The 23,823-nt window shown below is 41.4% G+C and overlaps 1 protein-coding gene across 4 annotated transcripts in view; it reads right to left on the reverse strand.

Moving 5' to 3' along the window:
- LOC105479449 (CD109 molecule) overlaps positions 1-23,823 on the reverse strand; it is a 178,409-nt gene that overhangs the window by 127,339 nt on the left and 27,247 nt on the right. Inside the window, exons 1-2 of one of the 4 annotated variants that reach the window (XM_011737403.3) lie at positions 15,121-15,420; positions 13,849-14,021 (exon numbers count right to left, since the gene is read on the reverse strand). The exons of 1 other annotated variant lie outside the window; for it this stretch is intronic. In XM_011737403.3, coding sequence (XP_011735705.2) covers positions 13,849-14,021; positions 15,121-15,194 — 247 coding nt within the window. In that variant the 5' untranslated portion in view covers positions 15,195-15,420. Of the gene's footprint in view, positions 1-7,399; positions 7,488-13,848; positions 14,022-15,120; positions 15,421-23,823 lie in introns of those variants that run through there. 2 more of the 4 variants (XM_071096842.1, XM_011737405.3) reach the window with 2 other exon arrangements.

Raw genomic sequence — 23,823 nt, forward strand, 5'->3', positions numbered from 1 at the left:
TTCAGCTGCATGCCTGGGTCCTAGTGCTCAGACACACGACCTTATCTGTTCACCGATGCAAGAAAGATACAGAGTTAGAAACAGAAGTCCTACCCAGGCCAGGCATGGCAGCTCACGACTATAATACCAGCACTTTGGGAGGGCTGAGGCAGAAGGATCCCTTGAGGCAAGGAGTTCAAGACCAGCCTGGGCAACATGGTGTGACCCCATCTCTATTTAAAAACAAATAAAAATACAAAATACAAAGGACTCTTCCCAAACGCTATACTGTAGGGACAGAGATGTCCCACCCCTATTTCTTGCTGGATCCAGGGAGCGACTCAGAGGATGTGTGGACACATCCAATCTAAGGCCTACTCGCTGCTCTCATGTGTTCTTATTAAAAGGTCGATTTTAAGTACTTGACATTTTTTTCTGCTGATCTTCCCTTTAAATTTACAAATACAGCTTGGAATTTCCTAGGCACTTATGAAGTCCTAGCATAGGACTTATTTGAAAGTTCTATTCATTTAGAAATAATTTACACAACCAAAACACAAAGTCGGAGCAGCGGGGAGGAGAATGGGGGCAGTATAGATGAGAGAGGAATAATAATCTCTTTCTCTGCTGTTGCTAGGTTGAGAATTAAAAAGATAGTATTTGCAAATTGTTGTGAACATTTTTCTCCCTTTTGGCGAGGCTCCATTCGGACACGGGAAACAGTCACCACCTCTTGAAACCCAGTATGGCACTCTTTTAAATCACTAACTAAAGACACACTCTGTTATGTAAGGTTCTTCTTAGCGTTTTTATAGATAACTTTATAAAACTCCAATCATTTCTGTGTATAACCAGAGACAGTCAATCTCAAATCCCTTTCAGATGCTTTCTCCTTCCCAGTGCTGCTTAAGCAACTCGGAAGAAACCTTGTTTGAAGACTTTGCATTTGGCACAGCCTGAGAACTGGCCGTTTGATTTACAAATAGAGTCAAAGCTATTTTTAAATTGTGTAATAAGCATACACAAAAACTAACCTTTCCTTAACTTTTTAAACATACTCGGTAATACCATTATATGCTGCCTCTTCTGATCTGACATCTGTCCTCACCAAATAGCTTTGGAAAATCATTGAAGGGAAGGAGTACTGTGTAAATGGAAATCCAACTAGGTACAGAAATACTCTCTATGGGCCGGGCGCGGTGGCTCAAGCCTGTAATCCCAGCACTTTGGGAGGCCGAGACGGGCGGATCACGAGGTCAGGAGATCGAGACCATCCTGGCTAACACGGTGAAACCCCGTCTCTACTAAGAAATACAAAAAATAGCCGGGCGAGGTGGCAGCGCCTGTAGTCCCAGCTACTCGGGAGGCTGAGGCCGGAGAATGGCGTGAACCCGGGAAGCGGAGCTTGCAGTGAGCTGAGATCCGGCCACTGCACTCCAGCCTGGGCTACAGAGCGAGACTCCGTCTCAAAAAAAAAAAAAAAAAAAAAAAAAAGAAATACTCTCTATGAAAAAAAAAAAGTGGATTTTCCACTACATACATATATATACACTATACATATATATATATATGCCTGACAGTGTTTGCTGCTTAATTATTTTTGGCAACCTTTTGCTACTCAGTCTCATGCAATAATACATTTAAGTTTATCACTTTTTTAGCTGAAAATTTTGATCTCTTTATCAATTTACTAAATTTTTTTCCTCATGCTTCAGCAGTTTCTTTGATATACAGATAAACAAGGTGAGAAATAGGGGTTTTTGCCCACAAATTCATGGAAAACAAAACTTTAAAATGCAATTTTTTTTTTTTTGAGACGGAGTCCCACTTTGTTACCCAGGCTGGAGTGCAGTGGCATGATCTCGGCTCACTGCAACTTCTGCTTTCCAAGTTCAAGCGATCCTCCTGCCTCAGCCCCCCTACTAGCTGGGATTAAAGGTATGAGCCACCATACCTGGCTAATTTTTGTATAAAATACAATATTTTTTAGACAGTGAAATAATAGACATTGGAGATTCATATGGCAGGCAGGTGAGGGATAAGAAATGACTTAATGGATACAACATACACTATCTGGCTGATGTTTATACTATAAGCCCAGACTCCACCACTACCCGAAATATCCATGTAAGAAAACTGCACATGTACCCCCTAAATCTATAAAAATAAAAAATTTTAAAAACTTAAAGTAAGATTTAAAAATACAATGTTTCTGCTTCACAGTTTAATGTCACTTTAAGGCAAAATAACTATTGGGGAAATTCAATCTACACAGAAAACACAAGTATTCTGAGCAAAACAAAACCAAACAAAAAAATCTCCTTTCGTCCCTTACATACTCCTTTTATATTTTTCTCTCTTGTTTCCCTTTGCTTACAAATATCTTAATAAATTTGAGTTTCATAAACAAAGTTTTGTTCCATTTAGACTACTGAGTAAAAAAAAAAGCAGATCAAACACAAACCTACTAAAAGTAAAATAAATAAAATGGTGCACTATAAAGTAAATGTTAGATTAAGTACAAATGAAAAACCCAAAGTCAAGCAAGGTTCTTGGCTGCTAAATGTACAAGGCATTCTCTTTTTTTTTTTTTTGAGACGGAGTCTCGCTCTGTCGCCCAGGCTGGAGTGCAGTGGCCGGATCTCAGCTCACTGCAAGCTCCGCCTCCCGGGTTCACGCCATTCTCCTGCCTCAGCCTCCCGAGTAGCTGGGACTACAGGCGCCCGCCACCTCGCCCGGCTAGTTTTTTGTATTTTTTAGTAGAGACGGGGTTTCACCGTGTTAGCCAGGATGGTCTCGATCTCCTGACCTCGTGATCCACCCATCTCGGCCTCCCAAAGTGCTGGGATTACAGGCATGAGCCACCGCGCCCGGCCATACAGGGCATTCTTAATGGCAGGGTCAGCAATCCACAGCCTACAGATCCAGTCTGGCCCACCCCTGTTTTTTGTACAGTTCATGAACTAAGAATGGGTTTGCATTTCTAAATAGCTGGGGGAAATATCAAAAGAAGAATAATATTTCGTGATAAGTAAAAATTATATGAACTCAAAATTTCAGCATCCGTAAATAAAGTTCTGTTGGTACACAACCATGCTCATCTGTTTACGCACCATCTACAGCTGCTTCCAAGCTATAAAGGCAGAGGTTAGCAGCTGCAATAACGACCTGAAGGTTGGCAAAACCTACACACTTAGCATCTGGCCCTTTACAGAAATTTTGCCGACCTCTGTGGCTCTTTTTAGGGAGATTTTCTTCTTCTTCAAGGGATAAGGAATAAGGTTGAAGATCCACCTAAGCCAAAATGAGTCATCAGCAGGGAGACTTGGACTCATGCCACAGGCTCATGGTCAGGCATCAGTATTAATATCTGATACTGGGAAACACCAGGTACAACATAGTTAACATTCCCTGAGTGTTTTCTATGTACCAAGCATTGTGATAAATGTTTTAAAGATGTGCACTAAAAAAAAAAATAGAAATAAGTGTGTGAAATCAATTTTAATAAACATATTTTATTTAACTCAATATGTCCAAAATATTAACATTGAACATGAAATCATTATTTTAAAATCACAAGTTTTATTGCGTTTCTTGGAACTAAGTATTCAAAATCCATTGTGTATTTTATACTCATGGCACATCTCAATTTATATGAGCCACATTTCAAGTGCTCAAAACCACATGTGGCTAGTAGCTACCATATTGGATGATACAGCTCTTAAGTATTATCTCATTTAATCCTCTCAACAATGCTATGAGGTGGGTACTATTATTAGGTGATGCTAGGGTTCAATTTCAGTGTGGTTTCCGAGCGCCCATTCAAACCCACTGTGCCTCCCAAAAAGTGCAGGACAGACCTAGCTATTCCTTCCAAAACAGTAGTGCAAACATAACCTCATATTCCTTCTCTCCTTGTTCCTCCTCTGTAGCTTGCTGCACTCTCATTTACTATTTGGATACACCCACTCTTTCATCTTTCCTCTCTTATCCATGTTGTTACTACCTCAAGCCCCTATGTAGCTCTGTAGGTTACCATTCCTCTTCGACCATTCCTCTTCAACTGATCCACAAATAAAATGTATGGATGGGCTGCAGAATCCTTCGCAGCATTCATACCACATTCCCCAACTCCCATGTCCATGGCAGACACAGCTAATTCATCCAGCTCTCTAGTCCAGAAAACCCAGGCTTGACTTTGAAACTGTCAACACAGCACTCCAATCAGCCTCTACAATCAACTTGGGCTGACACATCAAATGAAGACTACTCTGCTTCCCTGCGAAGAGCATGGGCACAAGAACCTCGTGTGGTCACCAAATATTTGTCACTCAGCATTGTGCCATATGTAGTTTGGTGCTGAATAAATTTGAAGTGCTGAGAATAATAAATTCCCCATCTTATCTATATTCCTGAAGAGCTTTAACATATATTGCAATGAAACTTAAGTTTGTAATACTAAATCATTTCTGCCAGTTACATTTTCATAAATGTAAATTCCTAACACAGCCCAGCCAAAAGGGAGCTGCTACGTGTTCTTTAAAAATGTTCCTCTCCATTTATTTCCAAGCTCTTTACCAGTCTGGTTTTCGGAATTTAACTTATGAATCGTTTCTTCAGAACTAACAACCCACAGATCTGCCATCTACCTACCTACTGCTACCCCCTCCACCAAATCTTTGACCAATTTCACCCTGAGCCTTGCAAGGGAAGAAAATCACCTCAAAGAATTCTCCAAGGGAAGTGAAGAGTGGAAGAGATAGAGCCAGACCAAGATCCACTTTAATCCTCCTCGCCAAGTTTTATCATTGCACCTTTCGTATGCTGGTCATCTTGGCCCAGACCAAGAGATGGTGAATTACAAATTCACTGACAACCATGGCAGTAATAAAGTAATTCCACCCAGTCCTCTTGAGCTTCAACTGAGGCATATCTTCATGGTAAACAGCCCTTTCCTCTTCTCTTTCCCCTCTGTGTTAGCTCCCCCAGATATGAATATGACTTTCAGCCCCTGTATTCCAATTTCCTACAATCCAATGGTGACCCAGTTCAGGGCACCACCAGGGAAGATCTCCAATCCTGTGTTTCTCTTTCCGGTGTGCCACTACTTTTAACTTTTACCCCCTTTTCCTATAAAGTGGTGGCCAGATCTGTGCAATTTACAGGTGGGTAGATAAGTTTTCCTAAAACTGTATTTCAATTTTATTCTTCGTCTCAATTTCATACCTCAAAATATTTCTTTCCTTACTGATTCTCTTCTATTTCTTTCTTTCTTCAAAGAAGAAAGTATGAGGGTTTTTTAAGGATAATCCACTTCCCTCTGCCCCTAATACTGAGCTCACCCCTTCTAACCCAGGAATTATCCACCCTCTCCTTTGCCTTAACCACTTTCACCTTTCTAATGTGCCTTTTGAGGGAACATCCACCTCTCTCCTTTCAACCACCAAACTTCTGGAAAGAATAAATTCTGATTATATTTATCACCATCCATTTATTCCTTCAAATTTGCTTTTGCTCCCAACATTCGACTTAAAGCCACTTGCTTAAGGGTCACCAATGTTCTTTCCTCTGTCCTCATCTTCTCTTCTCTGGCCTTCTGAGAGAATTGATACTATTAAACCTTCCTTCTTGGAACTTCTTCTTCCCTTGACTTCTGAAACATTTTCAATCTACCCTTCTCTGACTGCTCGTTGTCTATTCTTTTCTTTTTTTTTTTTTCTTCTTGAGACAGGGCCGTGCTTTGTTACCCAGGCTAGAGTACAGTGGCACTATCGTGGCTCACTTGTAGCTTTGAACTCCCAGGCTCAAGAAATCCTCCCGCTTCAGCCTCCTGAGTAGCTGGGACTACAAGCACATGCTACCACATCCAGCTAATTTTTTTTATTTTTAGTTGAGATGAGGTTTCAATATGTTGTCCAGGCTGATCTCAAACTCCTGAGCTCAAGCGATCTGCTCGCCTCAGCCTCCCAAGTTGCAGGGATTACAGGCATGAGCCACTGTGTCCGGTCTTCTCCCTTTCATTAACTTATTTTCCTCTTTCCAAGCTTCTCTCAAAAGTCTTGTTCTTCCCATGAGCTCTGTCTCTCTTGTGCATCTTATGTATTTCCAGGACTTCAAAATACTGTCTACCTCTATGAAAACAATGCCTAAATCTCTCTCCCCAGCTGCAGTTTCAAAACTATCTGCTGGACATCTCCACCTGGATGTCTCCCCAAACTCATATCCAAAGCAGAATGAAACATCTTTTCAAAAGATATATACACAAACCCCTACTCCTTTTCTTAACTGCCACACCTAGCCAGCAGCTCTTTCCTCCGGCACACCCTTCCTGTCTCTAGTACAGGAAGTAACTGTTCCCTCCAAATGCCAAATATGTCAGCAGAGATGGGACATTTATGAATGGACATCTGTATAGCTCTGGAAGTAAAAGGTAACAGTACCAGGCACAGGGTCACATACAAGAAGCACTGTTTACAAACCACATTGAATTTTTTATACAAAAAATAAAAACTCCTCCAGCCTTCTGCACTATTAATATTACATTATCCTTCTGGGACCTCTGAATCTCCTCCAGTGCCTTCCTTTCTCTTATTCCCCACTCCCCATTCACTCATGTTTCACATACAGCAAATAATCAATAAATAATACATTAATGAGAAGAAATGTCTGTGGGGAAACAACTAGTTTCAGCATTGTAAAGCCCTCTTCACAGGACATAAAGGATCAACAGTAACCCAGCCCAAATTCTTATGGGATCTGTTTTCTATTTCCACCACAACCCTTCAGTGAGTCACTAGGACAGTGACTCATTCAGTGCTAGAAGAGGAGCAGCACATGTTTAATTTGGAGTTTAAAGAATCAGTGTGTTCACTTTTAACTTCACCCAATCATTGATTCACAATCAAACCCCAAGTCATGTTTCTCTGTGGCTGAAAGTGAACACCAGCGCTTAGGGTTGAAGGCTGCTTAAAAGCAAACATGAAAGTCCAGGAGGAGCCTTCCCTCCGCTGCCATGAATCATCACAGGCTTGCAGGGGCATGCTACTCACCCTCGAGCTCTCCAGCATTTGGTCGAGCACAATTTGTGCGATACCAAAAGGCAGTTGTTCTCATTCTAATGTGACTAAGAATCACCTGTGGTGATGGCGGAACATAAAGGTTAGATTCTTTTTTTTTTTTTTTTTTTTTTTTGACAGAGTCTTGCTCTGTCGCCCAGGCTGGAGTGCACCAGTGCAATCTCGGCTCACTGCAGCCTCTGCCTCCTGGGTTCAAGCGATTCTGCTGCCTCAGCCTCCCGAGTAGCTGGGACTATAGGCGCGCGCCACCGCACCCAGCTAATTTTTGTATTTTTGGTAGAGACAGGGTTTCACCATGTTGGCCAGGCTGGTCTTGAACTTCTGGCCTCAAGTGATCCACCTACCTTGGCTTCCCAAAGTGCTGGGATTATAGGCGTGAGCCACCACACCCAGCCGAGATTCTTGATTCTTACCCATGTCTTGAGGGAGGCCATGAATCAACCTTTTTAATAAATACAATTTGCACTTTGAGAAACACAGCAACAGAATTTAGTTTTTAAAAGGTCTGTGAAGCTTCTAACCCAGCCCCCATCCCTTATACAGAACCATTAGTGCATAAAGAGCAACTCCACCTTGAGCTAAAATAAGAAACTTTTACAAGATGCAAGTAAGCATTTTTAAACTCCTTAGTTAGCCTTATTTTCTTCCATATCAGAAGAATCAGCATTTGTAAATATATCTTAGGTCTTAAGCTCAGCTCTCCATATGTTAGGAAAGTTTCGTAGCATATAATGGAAATAGCACTGGACTGCAAATTTGGGAACCTGCAATCTGTTTCAACCTGAACTCTGCCACCAATAAGTGATTTGACCTTGGGAAAATCCCCAGATCCCATGCCTCACCTCAGTCTCCTCAGCCATATATTAGGTGATTGAATTGGCTTATCTTTGAGGTCCCCTCCAGCTCCAAAACTCTATGAGGCTGAAAGTAAACTAAGAGGAGAGCTAGCATTTCATCTTGTAATTCTTTCTATTCAAATTAGATTTCATAAGATCCAGGTCTACACTACTGCAAGCAATGTGAAAATGATTATAGTGGAAGATGACTATGCAACATTGCATCAATATCCCAAAATCAAGGAAACAAAAATACTTCACTCTCTTCCCAGCAATAGAAAACCTTATTGTCTCTGGACCTCAGATACAACTAACTTCAAATTCAGGCTTCACCATTTACTAACTGGGTTAACTCAGAAAAACTAATTGTTCTCTCTTTGCCTCAATTTCCTCACCTCCAAAATGAAGACAAGAGTATCTACTTCATCAGGTGTTAAAATTAAATATTGTGCATAAAGTCCTTGGTACTATGAGGAAACTGGATATTTAATATGTTAAATCCCTTCCAATCCCTTCCTAGGGGTGTGTCTTTTATAGAGCTCCCAGTTCAAGACCATCACAATAGGTGATTAATAATTGCCTTCGACATAAACTGTTGCTACTCTCTTCTAGTAACAATAGCTACCATTTTCTTGAATAATTCCTTTGTATTAAGTGCCTTGAATATGTTACCTCATTTAATCCTCACAATATCCACATAATTGTATAAGGCAGAAACCACTATTTTTCAGATGATGAAACTGAAGCCTGGTGAGATCATGACTGCCCACAGCCACACAACCACTAAGTGGAATGGCCAGCACCTGTGCCCAGGTAGCCAGGCTCCAGAGCCCAGGCACATTGTGATTACGCTGTGGTCCTTTATTCTCAAGCACCACCTACCTGTTAATACACATCACACACAATAGCAAAGACGATGTGTGAATGAAAAGCCTTCACCCTTTAAAAATAATTCTCACATAACTGCAGGTTCAGACTGAGTTCTGTTGGCAAAGCTGCCTGTGAAAACCTGCTCTGGGAGATCTGCCCACACATTGCACTAATTAATCTACTTTCATAAAGACCATGGGACTGATTTTTATCTACGAGGCATGAAATGCATGTTCAGGAGCTTTGTTTCCACCAGAAAACCATCCTAACCGAACTGGATGATTTTTTTAAGTTTTTCAGCTAATATCTCAATTTTTAAAAATTTCCCACCCTTACTGAGCCAAGATGGAAAATAAAATATACCACAGTCAATGTGAGAAAGACAACAAAGGAAAAAAAACATATTTTTTAAAAAATCTTTTAAAAAAGAAGGTTAATACTCCATTAACTCTCCAGAATTTTAGGGCAAAAAGAAAAAGCAAGTTATTAAAGGCTATAGACACATTTATAGAGCACATCCCACCCCAATAACTCAATGGGAAGATGGAAGTAGGCTTGGCAGCATTTAAAAAATGGTGCTACCAAACCAGCAGGCACTTACCAGGAGACGCCCATGCAGAGTCCCCAGATTTTTCGGTAGGCATTTTCGATTTCGCTTTTTGGGAGTTTTTGGTTTTGGGGGTTCTTTTGTTTTTGTTTTTGAGATATAATCTCACTGTGTTATCCAGGCTGGTCTCAAACTCCTGGGCTCAAGCAATCCTCCCACCTCAGCCTCCCAAGCTCTCGGATTATGGTTGTGAGCCACTGCACTCAGCCTCTAGGATTTTTTTCTTAAACCAGGTTTACATGAAACTAATGATGATGAATTCATTAGTGAGGGAGAAAGGCTATATTCTTTATTACTTGAAGTGACTCTTGTTCAGGAAAACTACTGAAAGTTTACAAATGAAAATGTCAAATTGTAGCAAAAGAAGGGAAAATAAAACAGAAATTATGGTTTCAAGGACATCACAAAAATTAAATTATTTTATGTGCCTTACAGATGAGAGGACAGTTCTCAAAATGTTCGTAACTTTTTTTTCTTGATTTGGCATGGAACTCCAGAGCAACCTCACAGTAAGGAAAAAGAAAAAAAAAAAAAAAAAATATATATATATATATATATATATGAAGAGATAAAGGGACAGACTCACTCTCCACCCAATACAATAGTCTGACTTGATTTTAAATGCCAATAGCTGCGCCATCTTCTCTCCTCTGGTAATTATTACCTGCTGAACTTTTACTATGTTTTTGTCAATTATGTTTATTTAACTAACTCTTTATGCAAAGGAAGATAAGATTAGGAACATAGTTCTAATCACTGTGGAGATGATGGCAATGATGCTGATGGTGGTAGACGTGGTGACAGTGGTGACAGTGACAAGCAATCTTTTGAATCTCACTACTAGAAAGGCATTGATACACTTTTCCAGAACTCTGCAAAGTGTAGCAGAAATACTTTTTCTAAAGGTCTATTAATCACCAAAAAAAAGCCCATAATCACCGGGCACGGTGGCTCACACCTGTAATCCTAGCACTTTGGGAGGCCGACGTGGGCAGGTAACAAGGTCAGGAGTTCAAGACCATCCTGGTTAACACAGTGAAACCCCGTCTCTACTAAAAATACAAAAAATCAGCCAGGCATTGTGGCACATGCCTGTAGTCCCAGTTACTAGGGAGGCTGAGGCAGGAGAATCGCTTGAACCAGGGAGGCGGAGGTTGCAGTGAGCCAAGATCACGCCACTGTACCCCAGCCTGGGTGACAGAGCGAGACTCCATCTCAAAAAAAAAAACTACAATCAATCCCCAATAAATACAGGATTAATGTATTTTTTAAATGAATAACAGTAATATAACCTACACTCCTGGCCATAAAAGTGGAAATGTAAATAAAATCTCCCCCATATCTGTCAAACAAACAAATGAACTCTTCCCTAAAGAAATGCCATACTTTTTCATCTTTATTAAATACATTTTCCATTTGAACCCTTTAGTTATTACTATTTCTGATGCAAATTGAGACAGAAATCTATTGTGGTTTGGGTAAAACACCTCCCTACCCTGAGGATTTCTAAGAAGTCCAGAACTGCTGGAAATAAGCTACTAAGAAACAGTCCACTGCCTTACCCAGCTCTACTACCAGATAGATCTTTATTAAAACCAACCTTCTGTTGGGGGGGTGGGGTGGCTCAAAAGAAAATGATGAAACAATCAGGCTCACACCTATAATCCCAGAACTTTGGGAGGCTGAGGTAGGAAGATCACTTGAGCCCAGTAGTTCAAGACCAGTCTGGGCAACATAGCAAGACCCCATCTCTACCAAAAAAAAAAAAAAAAAAATTTAAACCTAGCCAGGCGTGCTGGCACTTGCCTGTAGTCCCAGCTATTCAGCAGGCTGAGACAGCACGATCACTTGAGCCCAAGAATTCCAAGTTGCAGTGAGCTATGATTTCACCACGGCACTCTGGCCCGGGCAACAGAGTGAGACCCTGTCTCTTAAAAACAAAAGGTATTTATTTGTTGGTGTTTATGTGATGGAGAAAAAAACAAAACACGAATCCACATCCAGATACTTGAAGATCCAGACCCCTGATTTAGAAGTCCTGGTTTATCTACATATGTTACAACTGGAGAAGCCAAATAAAGCAAAGGAAGTGAAGACAAGCAGGGAGAAGCGTCTTGATCCTCAAGTCCTCACATTACAGGAAGCATCTGCTCTGAGAACAATAACTCCCAGCCTCTGATAATACAGTAACATTCTCCTTTGAAAGAGGAGAGTGCTCCTAGCAATGCCATTGTCAATGAAACTCTATGTCGATACAGTCAAAAACAGCCCACGAAAGAAGCAGCATTTTCCCTTTTTCCTTTCCATAGATCCATTCTGCTCCCAGGACAGCTTTGCCCCACCCAGTCTTGAGTACTCGAACTTTCCCATGGGCATATGAGGAAACCTTCTCCCAAAAGAAGATCTAAGAATAAAGTTGAAAACCAAGCCACAACAACATGCACCCCCTTTTGTTGCAAAAAAGAGAGAGACTGATAATGGAGGTACCATTTGTTGCAAAAAAGAGAGAGACTGATAATGGAGATTACAGAAAAGACCTAACAGGTGAAATTCTAAAATTAGAGTATGTAAATGTCCAAGCAAAGCTCAAATATTTATCAAAAACATCTGTATATATTCTGGACCTCTGCATTGCAGGAAAACTGCCACACTAGTGGAGCCAATATTATAAATTCTTTTTTTCCTTTTACTTTTATTTTAGTTTCAGGGATACATGTGCAGGTTTGTTATATAAGAAAATTGCCTGTCATAGGGTTTTAGCGTACACATTATTTCATCATCCAGGCGATAAGTGTGGTACCCAATAGGTGGTTTTTCAATCACCTCCCTCTTCCCACTCATAATTCTTAATGAATAAACAATGAATGTGGAACTACCTTACGTATTATGTCCTGTTATTTAATATTTCAATATTTTCTTTAGCAACTATCATAAGATCAGGAGTTATTCATTTTCAGAAATGATAGTTCAATAATGAAAGTTGAAGTCTGCCCCCACGTAAAAAGGAAATGGGCTTTCTGCATCCTCTTCTGCAATATTATTATACTAATAATATTAGCAATTGTTTATTGTATGCCTAAGAGGTACTACATACAGATTTTAACTTTATAACTGCCCTGGGAAGTCAATTTCATTATTTCCATTTTATAGAAGAGGAAACTGTGGCTCAAAGCAGTTAAGTAACCTACCTAACATCACACAACTAGTAGCAAAGTAGTACCAGGATTCAAACTCAGATCTTAAGGGCTAACCTATACTTCCCCTCCAGGGAAATAAGACCTCCCACTTCCCTGACATTGCTTCTATGAGGGACAAAGTGACTTGCCCCTACACACACCATCTCGTCCTGACTCCTATTCCAAATATACCTACCCAGTGAACTTCCAGTGGGGAAAGAACCACAGATGCAGATAAACTTTTACTTTTATTTCATTTCATGATGGTGTTCATTTCTCTATGCTCGTAGAGAATAAACACTTCTATAATGAACCGTTATGGAATACCATCCACCCTTCATTACATGCCTTAAATGATTTTTTTAAAAATAACTCTTAACTTTACAAAAATGTATGTCTCAGCCAGGCACAGTAGCTCATGCCTGTAATCCCAGCACTTTGGGAGGCCAAGGTGGGTGGATCACTTGAACTTAGGAGTTCAAGACCAGCCTGGGCAACATGCTGACGGCTTGTCTCTAAAAATAATTATAATAATCTAAAAAAGGAAAAAAAAATGCAATAAAAGTTCATTTTAATGAAAAAAGTTTTAAGTATTTACCTCTTCCCCCCAAAATTATTTTTCCCTTAGTATTGAAAAAGAAGACATTCATTGGCCCAATTTAATCTTGGGCCATGTTAGAACCCAAACTTGAAACAAGAACCAAACTTGGTTCTGTTACAAATGGCTCCCACTTTCACACTCTTTTCTTTTTTTCTTGTTACTTTAAAACTTAAGAAATATTCCATAAAACTGGATTTTAACTACTATGTAGTTTTTCCTTTCCTTCCCACAGGCCTATTCTGTAAAATACTTTGCACTCAATAAATATGGTTTTGTGTTAGAGACTAGCCCATTTCCTCTTCTGGGGCACACACTAGCCTACATTTCCCATCCTCTTTTGCCTATACATATGAGCATTAGTGATGTGAGCTATTTCTAGGCCTATCCCATAAAAACCTTCTACATGCTCTTCCCATGCTCTTCCCCTTCTCCCATGAAGAAACTCCATGCTCTTCCCCTGCAGTCTTGGGAGCCACATGCTGATAATGGAGCCACAAAATGGAAGGAACCTGGGTCTCTGAATCTGCACTTGGAAGACCATCCGGGAACACTATCTAGGACTTTATACGAGTGAGAATTAAAAGTATATTAGGTAAGCTACTGCAAATTTGGGGTTTCTCTGTTATACTACCTAACACATGACCTTATTAACATCTTCCAATTATTACTGCAGAAGGGTAAGACTTTATGCTGTTTATCTTACCTTTTTCAAAGACTCCTTCTGCTTCCAGGACAGAGACAGTGAGGTTTGATGCTGTCTTGAGCAGCTCCGCCTTCACAGTGACCTGTGAGGGGCAGTGTTCCAGAAGCTCCACCCCAATAGTCACATTTCCTCCGGGCCTGATGATCCCTGGGGTTGTCACCAGAAACCGGGGCCTAAAGAGTTCCCAACAATGGAAAAACAAAGTTTCTTATCCTCACATCTCCTCTCCTTTGTGACCCTCAGATTTCCTAGTGCGATAGGCACCCCATACTGTGCCAATTGCAGTCGTTTCCGTTAACATTGCCCACTGCTCTACTTAGCAACTGCATTGAAATGCTACTGAAACAACAATAATTCCCATAAATCAATTTTAATGCAGTAATTCATGCATCACTACTAGAGGAAGGCCTGTGTTATTTCCATTTTATAAACCACGAACAGCACGGAAGGAACCATGATGTAAATGGCTTGCACCGGGGCATACTGGAGTTATTGGCAAAGCAAGTCTCTAAGCTTCTCCTTTACAGACGACCTTATCCCAGCGTGATTATTTTCTTGTTGGTGGTGGTGGTTAAGATTTTGCCTGTTTCTTATTCAAACCTTTATGTTTGAGTTGCTGCCCAACGAGGATAAAAAATTATTTAACCAATACCGTTGATTGAAATATACCATTTGAAAATAAACTACAACTGGTGAAAATTCCAGGTATAACGGATCATAAAAAGAAGTCACTAAAGGAGCACTTTCTCCGCTTTAATTAGGGGTTAAGCCTCAACTACAGAAATCTTTAGGAATGAATGGGGCTTTCCATTATTGGGTGCTGTTGTTATCTTCCTATAATGTCTGCCCCTGAACCCATACATCAGTCCCCTCCGCCACACTTTGGCAATGCTAAGGTTGAGACATCTCGATTAGAAAAAATACATCATGTCTTTGAGAGAAGAAACGCAATCTGGGAGCAAAAAGTTGAAAAGCAAAAGGCAGAGGCAACGTGAACTAAAAATAAAATGACTCTTCTTCAGAAAGTTGTTATGGCCAGGGAGACGCTTAAACAACTTCATGAGTAGAGAAAGTAACTGTCCCATGGAGAGCCACGCTGAAGCTACATATGGTCAAACTCCCAGGCCAGTGCCAGGCTGGGGACTGCAGCCGCGTGGGCGTTTCCCACCCGCTGCGGCACAGCTGCCGCCACCTCCCCGAAGCCCCGGCCCAGAGCCACAGAGCGGCCCAGGCCCGCGCGCCCGCGCGCCCCCCGCGCGCCCACGTTCCTACCCGCGGGCCGCGGCCAGCGCGGCGGTGCACACGCAGAGGAGGTGGGCGGCGGTCAGGAGCGGCGGGCCCTGCATCTCGACGGCGTCTGCAGGGGCTACAGTCCGCTGCCGGGGAAATTCGCGGGCACCGTGGGGTGTGGCTTGCCACCTCCTCCCTGATTTTTTTTTTCCCTCTTAATTCGAGTTTAGTAATCTGAAATGGGCGCGCCTAACAGCAGAGTAAGAGATCTAAATTGAGACAGGACTTGGAGGCTCCACCCCTCCCATCCCCATTACAATGGCGCTTCTCGCTGCTGTGGAAAAACATCGCCAATCCAGGGGGTGAGAAAGCAGTCGCTAAACGCAGGCGGCCCCACCTGGCCCCGGCGTCCCGGCTGGCCGCAGAGAACAGAGCGCGCCCACTTCCCCGGCCCACCGGGTTCCTCAGGGTGTTTACACTAGCGCTCTACCAACGATGCCCAGGGTGAGTAAACAGGCCCATCCTTGTGAGGAGAAATTCACAGCAGCTATGTGAAGTGGAAAAAAGTCAATCATTGTCCTCCAGACTATGAGTCAGAATTTTAGAGAAACGGCACACACACACGCACACGCGCGCCAAACCGGGTCATATTTCCTGGGTAGTTACTTAATGTATATGAATAGAAACAGAGAAAAACTATTTTTCTTTAAAACAAAAAATGAGGTCTACTGCTTTCCTTTCCAGGAAAATGTTATGATTTCTCACCTAAAAAAAAAAAAGAAGAAGAAGAACAAAAAGAAGAAAAGAACTGGCACTGCAGACGTTAGGTGTTGCTACTTGGAACCTTGAAAAAAAAATAAGATGCCTTTATGTTTTTGCTACAGAAAGAATTCGGTAGAACTGTAAAGCTTGGAGCAATCTGTCTGAACACAATTAGGGTTCGGGTGGCTCTCCTGTCAGAATGAAGGCCAGTGGCCGGTGGTGCCCAGGAGTTATTGATGCCCAACTCTTCCTGGCTTGTTTGCAGCTCCTCTCCCCTGCTCTCTGGCACTGCCACCATCTTCAGATGACTCAGGTTTCACCATGACTACACCATAAAAGCAGGGAACTGCCAGAAACTGTTGGAAAACAGACACATTCAGTCCCTGACAACTTAAAACTTTCTAATTCATAGAGGGCTTTTAGAAGGTAGCATTCTAATATGGGGCAAAATGCAAACGGAAAAGAGGTCAGCAAAAAGATGTCTCATGACAAAGCTATGTGCTAAATAAGGAAAAGTGAGAAAGTAGCACCTAGACACACTGTGGTTTGGGGAGTCCAGAAACTTGCTTTCCTCCCTTTCCTGTTCCACCCCTTTCTCTCCCTGCTGAACAGCTTGCAAAGGTCCTTATGTCGTTTCCTACAGGCAGCCTATCTTTAGTGTCCAACTTCCTTTGCAGGCAGGACTTAGGAAAGACCAAAAGTGTCTTTGTGGATCCCTGGGTGCTGACCTGTTCCTGACACAGCTGTTACTGCTGGTCTCCTCACCTCTGTTGTTCAGAGAGGAGGACCAGGGTCAAGGGTGGGCCAAGCACCAAGATCTAACTCAGTGCTTCTCACATGCCAGTTGTATGGGAATCACATGAAAACAGACACTGACTTGGCAGGTCTGGAGCAAGGACTGGGATTCTGCTTTACTTTAGAAGACAGTGGGCCATGGAAGCTCTACAAGTGGGGGAGATTTGGGGGCACTTTGATGAGCAAAGGCAATTAGGAACACTGAGAAAATTCTTCTCAATCTTTCAGTTCATAAAGGTGGATTAAGAAATTCAGGTGTATTCTAGAGGTAGACAAACATAAGAGGGACTGCAAAAGATTAGTTGATAATGTCGCCTCCCGAGAAGACTTACAGAAAGGCTTAGAACCACACTGTATAAAAGTAAATCTGTGTGAATTTTAAAGTAATGCCACCTTCCTGTTTATGCCCTCCTTCCAACAATACACATTTGTTGAAAGGCGTAGTCATGCAGAAATTTAGGCATATGGATTTGCATAGAGATGAGGCTATTACATGCCTGGTACAGAGTAGCTATTCAATAAAAATTTGTTAAAAGGATTAATGAAAAATGTTCATCTCAGAAGTGGGTTTTTTTAATTAAGAAAAATTGAAAATGAGGCCAGGCGTGGTGGCTCACACCAGTAATCCCAGCACTTTGGGAGACCGAGGCGGGTGGATCACCTAAGATCACGAGTTCGAGACCAACACTGTGAAACCCCATCTCTACTAAAAGTACAAAATTAGCCAGGTGTGGATGGTGGCACATGCCTGTAATCCCAGCTACTCAGGATACTGAGGCAAGAGAATTGCTTGAACCCGGGCGTTGGAGGTTGCAGTGAGCCGAGATCACACCATTGCTCTCCAGCCTGGGCAACAAGAGCAAAACTCCGTCTCAAAAAAAAAAAAGAAAAAAGAAAGAAAACAAAGAAAAGAAAGGCTGAAAATGGGCCGGGCATGGCGGCTTACGCCTGTAATCCCAACACTATGGGAGGCGGAGGCAGGCAAATCACTTGTGTCAGGAGTTCAAGACCAGCCTGGTCAAAATGGTGAAACCCTGTCTCTACTAAAAATACAAAAATTAGCCCAGCATGGTGGCACACGCCTGTAATAAAAGCTACTCGGGAGGCTGTGGCATGAGAATCACTTGAACCCAGGAGGTGGAGGCTGCAGTGAGTCAAGATCGTGCCACTGCACTCCAGTCTGGGTGACAGAGCAAGACTCTGTCTCAAAAGGAAACCTGAAAATGGTCTGAACATGTAACAATAAGATACTGGGTTTGCTATCATTTGGATGTTTGTCACCTAAATCTCATGTTGAAATTTGATCCCCAGTGTTGGAGGAAGAGCACAATGTGAGGTGTTTGGGTCCTGTGGGTGGATCCTCATGAACAGATGAATGTCCTCCCTGGGGGTGGGGGTGAGTGAGTACCAGTTCCCACAAGAACTGGTTGTTAAAAAGAGCCTGGCACCTCCCGCTTCTCTTGTTTCCTCTCTCACCATGGGATCTCTGCACATTAGCTCCCCTTCCCCTTTCACATGAGTGGAAGCAGCCTGAGGACCTCACCAGAAGCCGAGCAAATGCCAATGCCATGCTTCTTGAACAGCCTGCAAAATTGTAAGCCAAGTAAACCTTTTTTTTTTTTAATAAATTACCCAGCCTTGGGTACTACCTTATAGCAACACAAAACAGACAAAAACAGGATTAAATAAATTACAGTGTATCCATGCAATGGAATACTGAAATAATTAAAAACTATTTGTTTAATTGGAGCTTGTTTAATCATCTAGAGGCAAATAGTCATACGTTATTAAGGAGGGTATATTATTCTGTTCTCACCCTGCTAATAAAGACATACTTTATTATAAAGGAAATTTATAAAGGAAAATTTATAAATTTTATATTTATAAAAGTAAGAGTAATTTATAAAGGAAAGAGATTTAATTGATTCACAGTTCCACGTGACTGGGAGGCCTCACAATTATGGTGGAAGGCGAATGTGGAGCAAAGTCAAGTCTTACATGGTGGCAGGCAAGAGAGCATATGTAGAACTCCCCTTTATAAAACCATCATATTTTGTGAAACTTATTCACTATCACAAGAAAAGCATGGGAAAGACCCGCCCCCCTGATTCAATTACATCCCACTGGGTCCCTCCCATGACACTTGGGAATTATGAGAGCTACAATTCAAGATGAGATTTGGGTGGGAACACAACCAAACCATATCAGAGGAGAAGTCTGTTTTATAAAACAGAATTTACATTTCATTCTATTTTTATAAAAAATAAAGTGTGTTTATGTGTACATAGACATTACAGATCTATGTATTGAAGAAAGACTTGAAGGATATTCACCAAAATGTTAGTATCCTGGTGATTACCTGGATATGCCAAGTTTCCTACAATAAATATATATCTCCTTTAAGAAGAAAACAATAATAGTGATATTATTTTAGTAAATAATTTTTGAGAAGGCATCTTAGAAGCTCTTTTGAATAAAATTTCTGAATTTTGATACCAAAAATATCATCTATGCTTATTGCATGAAAACCAAATGGTCTCTTGGATAAGAATCCCACATTGTTCCTGTGTCCCTCCTGAGCTGTCTTTAGGGTGTTGATATGGTTTGGATCTGTGTCCCTGCCCAAATCTTATGTCAAATTGTAATCCCCAATGTTGGAGGTGGGGCCTGGTGGAAGGTGATTGAATCATGGGGCAGATTTCCCCTGTGGTGCTGTTCCTGTGACAGTCTTCATGAGATCTGGTGGTTTAAAAGTGTATGGCACTTCCCCCCACCTCTTTTGGTCCTTCTCCTGCCATGTAAGATGCCATGAACCCATATATCAGTCCGCTCCGCCATACTTTGGCAATGTTCAAGTTGAGACCATGAGTAAAAGCTCCCTGAGGCTTCCCTAGAAGCAGATGCTGACATGCTTCCTGTATAACCTGTGGAACTGTGAGCCAATTAAATTTCTTCTGTTTATCAATTACCCAGTCTCAAGTTTTTGTTACTTTAGAGCAATGCAAGAACAGAGTAATACAGATGTGGTTCAATGAGAAAGGCAGAACCACTACGAGTGAGACAGACCCTAAGCAATCATGGGAGCTGGTAGGGCAGTTTGTGCAGGCCATTGCCCCTGTGTGTGGTGTGGAGCATAACATAACTATGAGTCAGCCAGGGGAAAAAAGCTAAATGTGGGTAAGAATAAAGAAAAAACTGAGAAGTGGAATCCATGTCCATCTTACCACCTCCAACTTCCATGTCATGGGTAACCTGCAGGAGAAGCTAGTGTCCTTTGTCCAGAGCTGCATGTGCATTTGTCCCACAATTCAGAAAAACTGAAGGAAGACAGCCTCTGAGAAATAAAGGAGCTACAGGCCTGATTGTGGCCCTAAACCCACAAAAGTGAAGTAGCGCATTGGTAACAATATGGGCAAGTGTTCTCTCCTACCTAGCACTCTAAACCAAGCTTCAGAAAGTAAAAAATACAGGTGTATGGCATACCCCACCTCCCCTTTATAGAGTCTGCTCTGCCCATGACACCAGCTGGGGGCTTCCCGGGGGCCACCTGAGTCCATGTCCCCATCAGATGGACATTGGGAGGGGTGAGACCAGGACTGGCAGGGAGCAGTTATTTGCCTTTCTAGTCTCCCTCCCCAGCCATGCACTTTTGCCTTTAGAAAAATGATGGGGAAAACCTTGGCTCCTTTGTTCAGAAAGTGTTAATTGCCTGTGGGTTCTGGTGGCTGGGGAGAAGAGCAGGAAAGCAGAGTGCAGGTGGGTGGCTGAAAGGGAAGAGGGGAGGAACAGGGCAGAAACATGAAGGTGACCCTATCTAGCCCCCTGGAGAAGGGGTGAGAGGTCAGGTAGAGTAGCTGCTCAGTACACAAAATGTTGAAAGATAAAAAAAAAAAAAAGGAAAAAAAAAGAAATCTCCTACAGTCTTACCACTACCCAGAGACAAGCATTATTTCATTTTATTGTATTTCCTTTCTCTCTTTCTTTCTCCACATAATTTGCTGGTATCCTTTTTAAGGAGTAATTACGTTATAAACATAATACAACTTTGTATCCTACTTTTCCCACTTAATTATTCCATCATAAGCATTTCTTCATGTTTTACAAACCTTTTTTAGATAAAATGTTCATCAGCTGCAGGCCAGGCGCAGCGGCTCACACCTGTCTGTAATCCCAGCACTTTGGGAGGCCGAGGCGGGCAGATCACCTGGGGTCAGGAGTCCGAGACCAGCCTGACAAATATGGAGAAACCCCGTCTCTACTAAAAATACAAAATTAGCCGGACGTGGTGGCACATGCCTGTAATTCCAGCTACTCAGGAGGCTGAGGCAGGAAAATTGCTTGAACCTGGGAGGCAGAGGTTGTAGTGAGCCGAGATTGCGCCACTGCACTCCAGCCTGGGCAACAAGAGTGAAACTCCGTCTCAAAAAAAAAAAAAAAAAGTTCATCAGCTGCATAATAAAACAAACAAAAGGAATAAAAACATTTTCAGAAATGGAATGACTCAGAAACTTTGCCTTTCACAAATTCACTTTAGGAAGTTACTTTAGGAGGACATATTTAGCAACCCACTGAAATAAGCCAAGAAAAAGGGAAATGTATATATAACCCCAGAAAAAAATGAAGAGAGAACTTGTAATAGGAAGAATTCCAGGGGTAAGGTCTTAAGGGAAGTAAAAGGGATCTTAATAGATGTACATAATGAAATACAAGAAAACTGAGACTATGATAAAGTAAAATAGTGCAGTAAAAAGGAAGGGAATTTAGAAATTCAAGGGAAAAGCGAACACTGAATAAAAAAGAAAATATCATGATTCATTAGTTGGCTTTGCAGTGAAAAATAATTATTTAGTCGTGTTGATGTAAGTATGGTTTATTGATTTATAACAGAATAAAAGTATTGACAAAGAAGATTTAATTACACTGCTTCACCATTCTAAAATACATGTTTTTCACATTTTTAACATTTCTGATCTTACAATCAATGGTGTCATAATAATAATCGACAATATATTTTCTTTCTTGGTATTAAAGTAAGTGGAATATCTTAAATTTTATGAAATATGTGAAATACACAATGTTTACAAAACAGAATGTAAATGGTGTTAATACTTAAAAATTTAAAAAGCACAGATGACAAAAATTTACAAAGTCAAAGAGGGATGAAGAATTAAAGCACTGACTGAGACACTAAGAACCTTATAAAGTAAAAAAAAAAGTGTCTACAGTTTTCTTGGATCAAGAAATATGTCATAAGCATGTTAAGACTATAAAGTAGTGTAAGGATATAAGAAAAACTGAACCAAAGTAGTTTTCCCACTTTTATACACTCAATATAACACACTGGCCACCAAAATGCATAGAAGAGGTTCCCCCACGCTGACCAAGCAATCAATTCTCTGGCAGATTCTACAGCAGACTCAGCTGAGCATCATCTAAGTCAATTCAATCCCAACACAAACTACCTGGAAATAGCAGCAGATCCCATAGGTTGAGGGTTCCTTCCCATAAGACTGCCCCCAACCTCAGATGCCAATCACAAACTCAGGTTGTGACCTGTGCTTCTGATCCAACAGCTATAAATTGGGGTTCCCACAATCCCATCCTCGGGTTTGGTTAATTTGCTACAGCAGCTCACAGAACTCTGGGAAGCTATTTATGTTTCCCAGTTTATTAATAAAGGGTATAAGAAATGACCTCTGCCAATGCTAGTTTGGAAGTTGGAAAATGTCACCCAATGGAATAATTTATAAACAAACGAATTAATTAATTAACAGAAGCAGTTGGACTTGGTGGCTCATGCCTATAATCCCACCACTTTGGGAGGCTGAGGCAGGAGTACTGCTGGAGCTCAGGAGTTCGAGACCAGCCTGGTCTCGAACATAGCAAAACCTTGTCTCTACTAAAAATCAAAAAAATTAGGCAGATGTGGTGGTGCGTGGCTGTAGTCCCAGCTACTTAGGAAGCTGAGGCAGGAGGATCATTTGAGCCTGGGAGATTGAGGCTGCAGTGAGCTTGATCACACCACTGCACTCCAGCCTGAGTGACAGAAGGAACCCTGTCTCAGAAAAAAGAAAAGAAACTCTGAGAACCCTATAATCCAGGAATTTTTATGGAAGCTTCATCAAATAGGAATAATTATTAATGCCATCTCCAGCCCTTCTCCCTTCTCCAGAGAATGAGGGTGGGGTGGAAGTTCCAGGCTTCTAATCATAGCCTGGTCTTTCTGGTGACCAGCCTCTATCCAGCAGCCTACCAAGAGTTACCTGATTAGTACAAAAGACTCTCTTATTGCCCAGAAAATTCCAAGGGATTTAGGAGCTCTGTGTCAGATGCTAACATTCAGGAAATTACAAATGTCTTTGGAGTTTTGTGTCAGGAACCAGAGCAGAGACCAAATATTAGAACAAAAGATTATCCTAGCACCACTATCTAAAAAGGTATTAAGAACTCTGTTTCAAGAACCAGAGCAGAAACCAAACATTAAAACGAAAGAGTCTCCTAGCACTCCTATTGCTCAGGAAACTACAAGAGTTTTAAGAACTCTGTGCCAGGGACAAGGGGGCAGAGACCAATATGTGTATTTTTTATTGCACAACAGCCAATTAGAAATTAAAATACTAATATATTATCATAAATATCAGAGTAAAAGCAAAGGTATTTTTTTCCAAAAAAAAAAAAAAAAATCTACCAGACAAAAAGGAATCACAGTTTGAGTTCTTACAAAGTTTCTAGTGTTCTTCTAGTGCATGATTTTAATTATTATATTTTGAACAGCAAAGTACTATCTGGGGAAGATACATTAATCTGAGATTACATCTACCAATGCCAACTGGGAATTTGTTGCCTAATGGGACAATTTGTAAACTTATTAATCTATTAATCAGCAAAGAAACAACCTCAAAATTACACCGACAATAAACTTCTGCTTCAGATCCCAAGTTTGCAGGCCAGCTGAGGCAGATCACACTTTGTGTTTCTTCTTCTCCTCAGAAAAGTAGTCTGGGAGAAGGATGGCCTTCTTGTGGTCATGGTAGAAGCACAAGAGAACAAGCTCCACTGCTCAAGCACATTTTAGGTCCTGTTTACCTGACATCTGTGAAGATCCTGTTGCCCAAAGCAAGTTTCATGGTCAAGGACCAAGTCAAGAATGGGTAGCATACTCCACCTTTTGGTTAGAGGAACTGCAAA

Source organism: Macaca nemestrina, chromosome 5 (assembly GCF_043159975.1).
Source record: "Macaca nemestrina isolate mMacNem1 chromosome 5, mMacNem.hap1, whole genome shotgun sequence".
Lineage (NCBI taxonomy): Eukaryota > Metazoa > Chordata > Mammalia > Primates > Cercopithecidae > Macaca > Macaca nemestrina.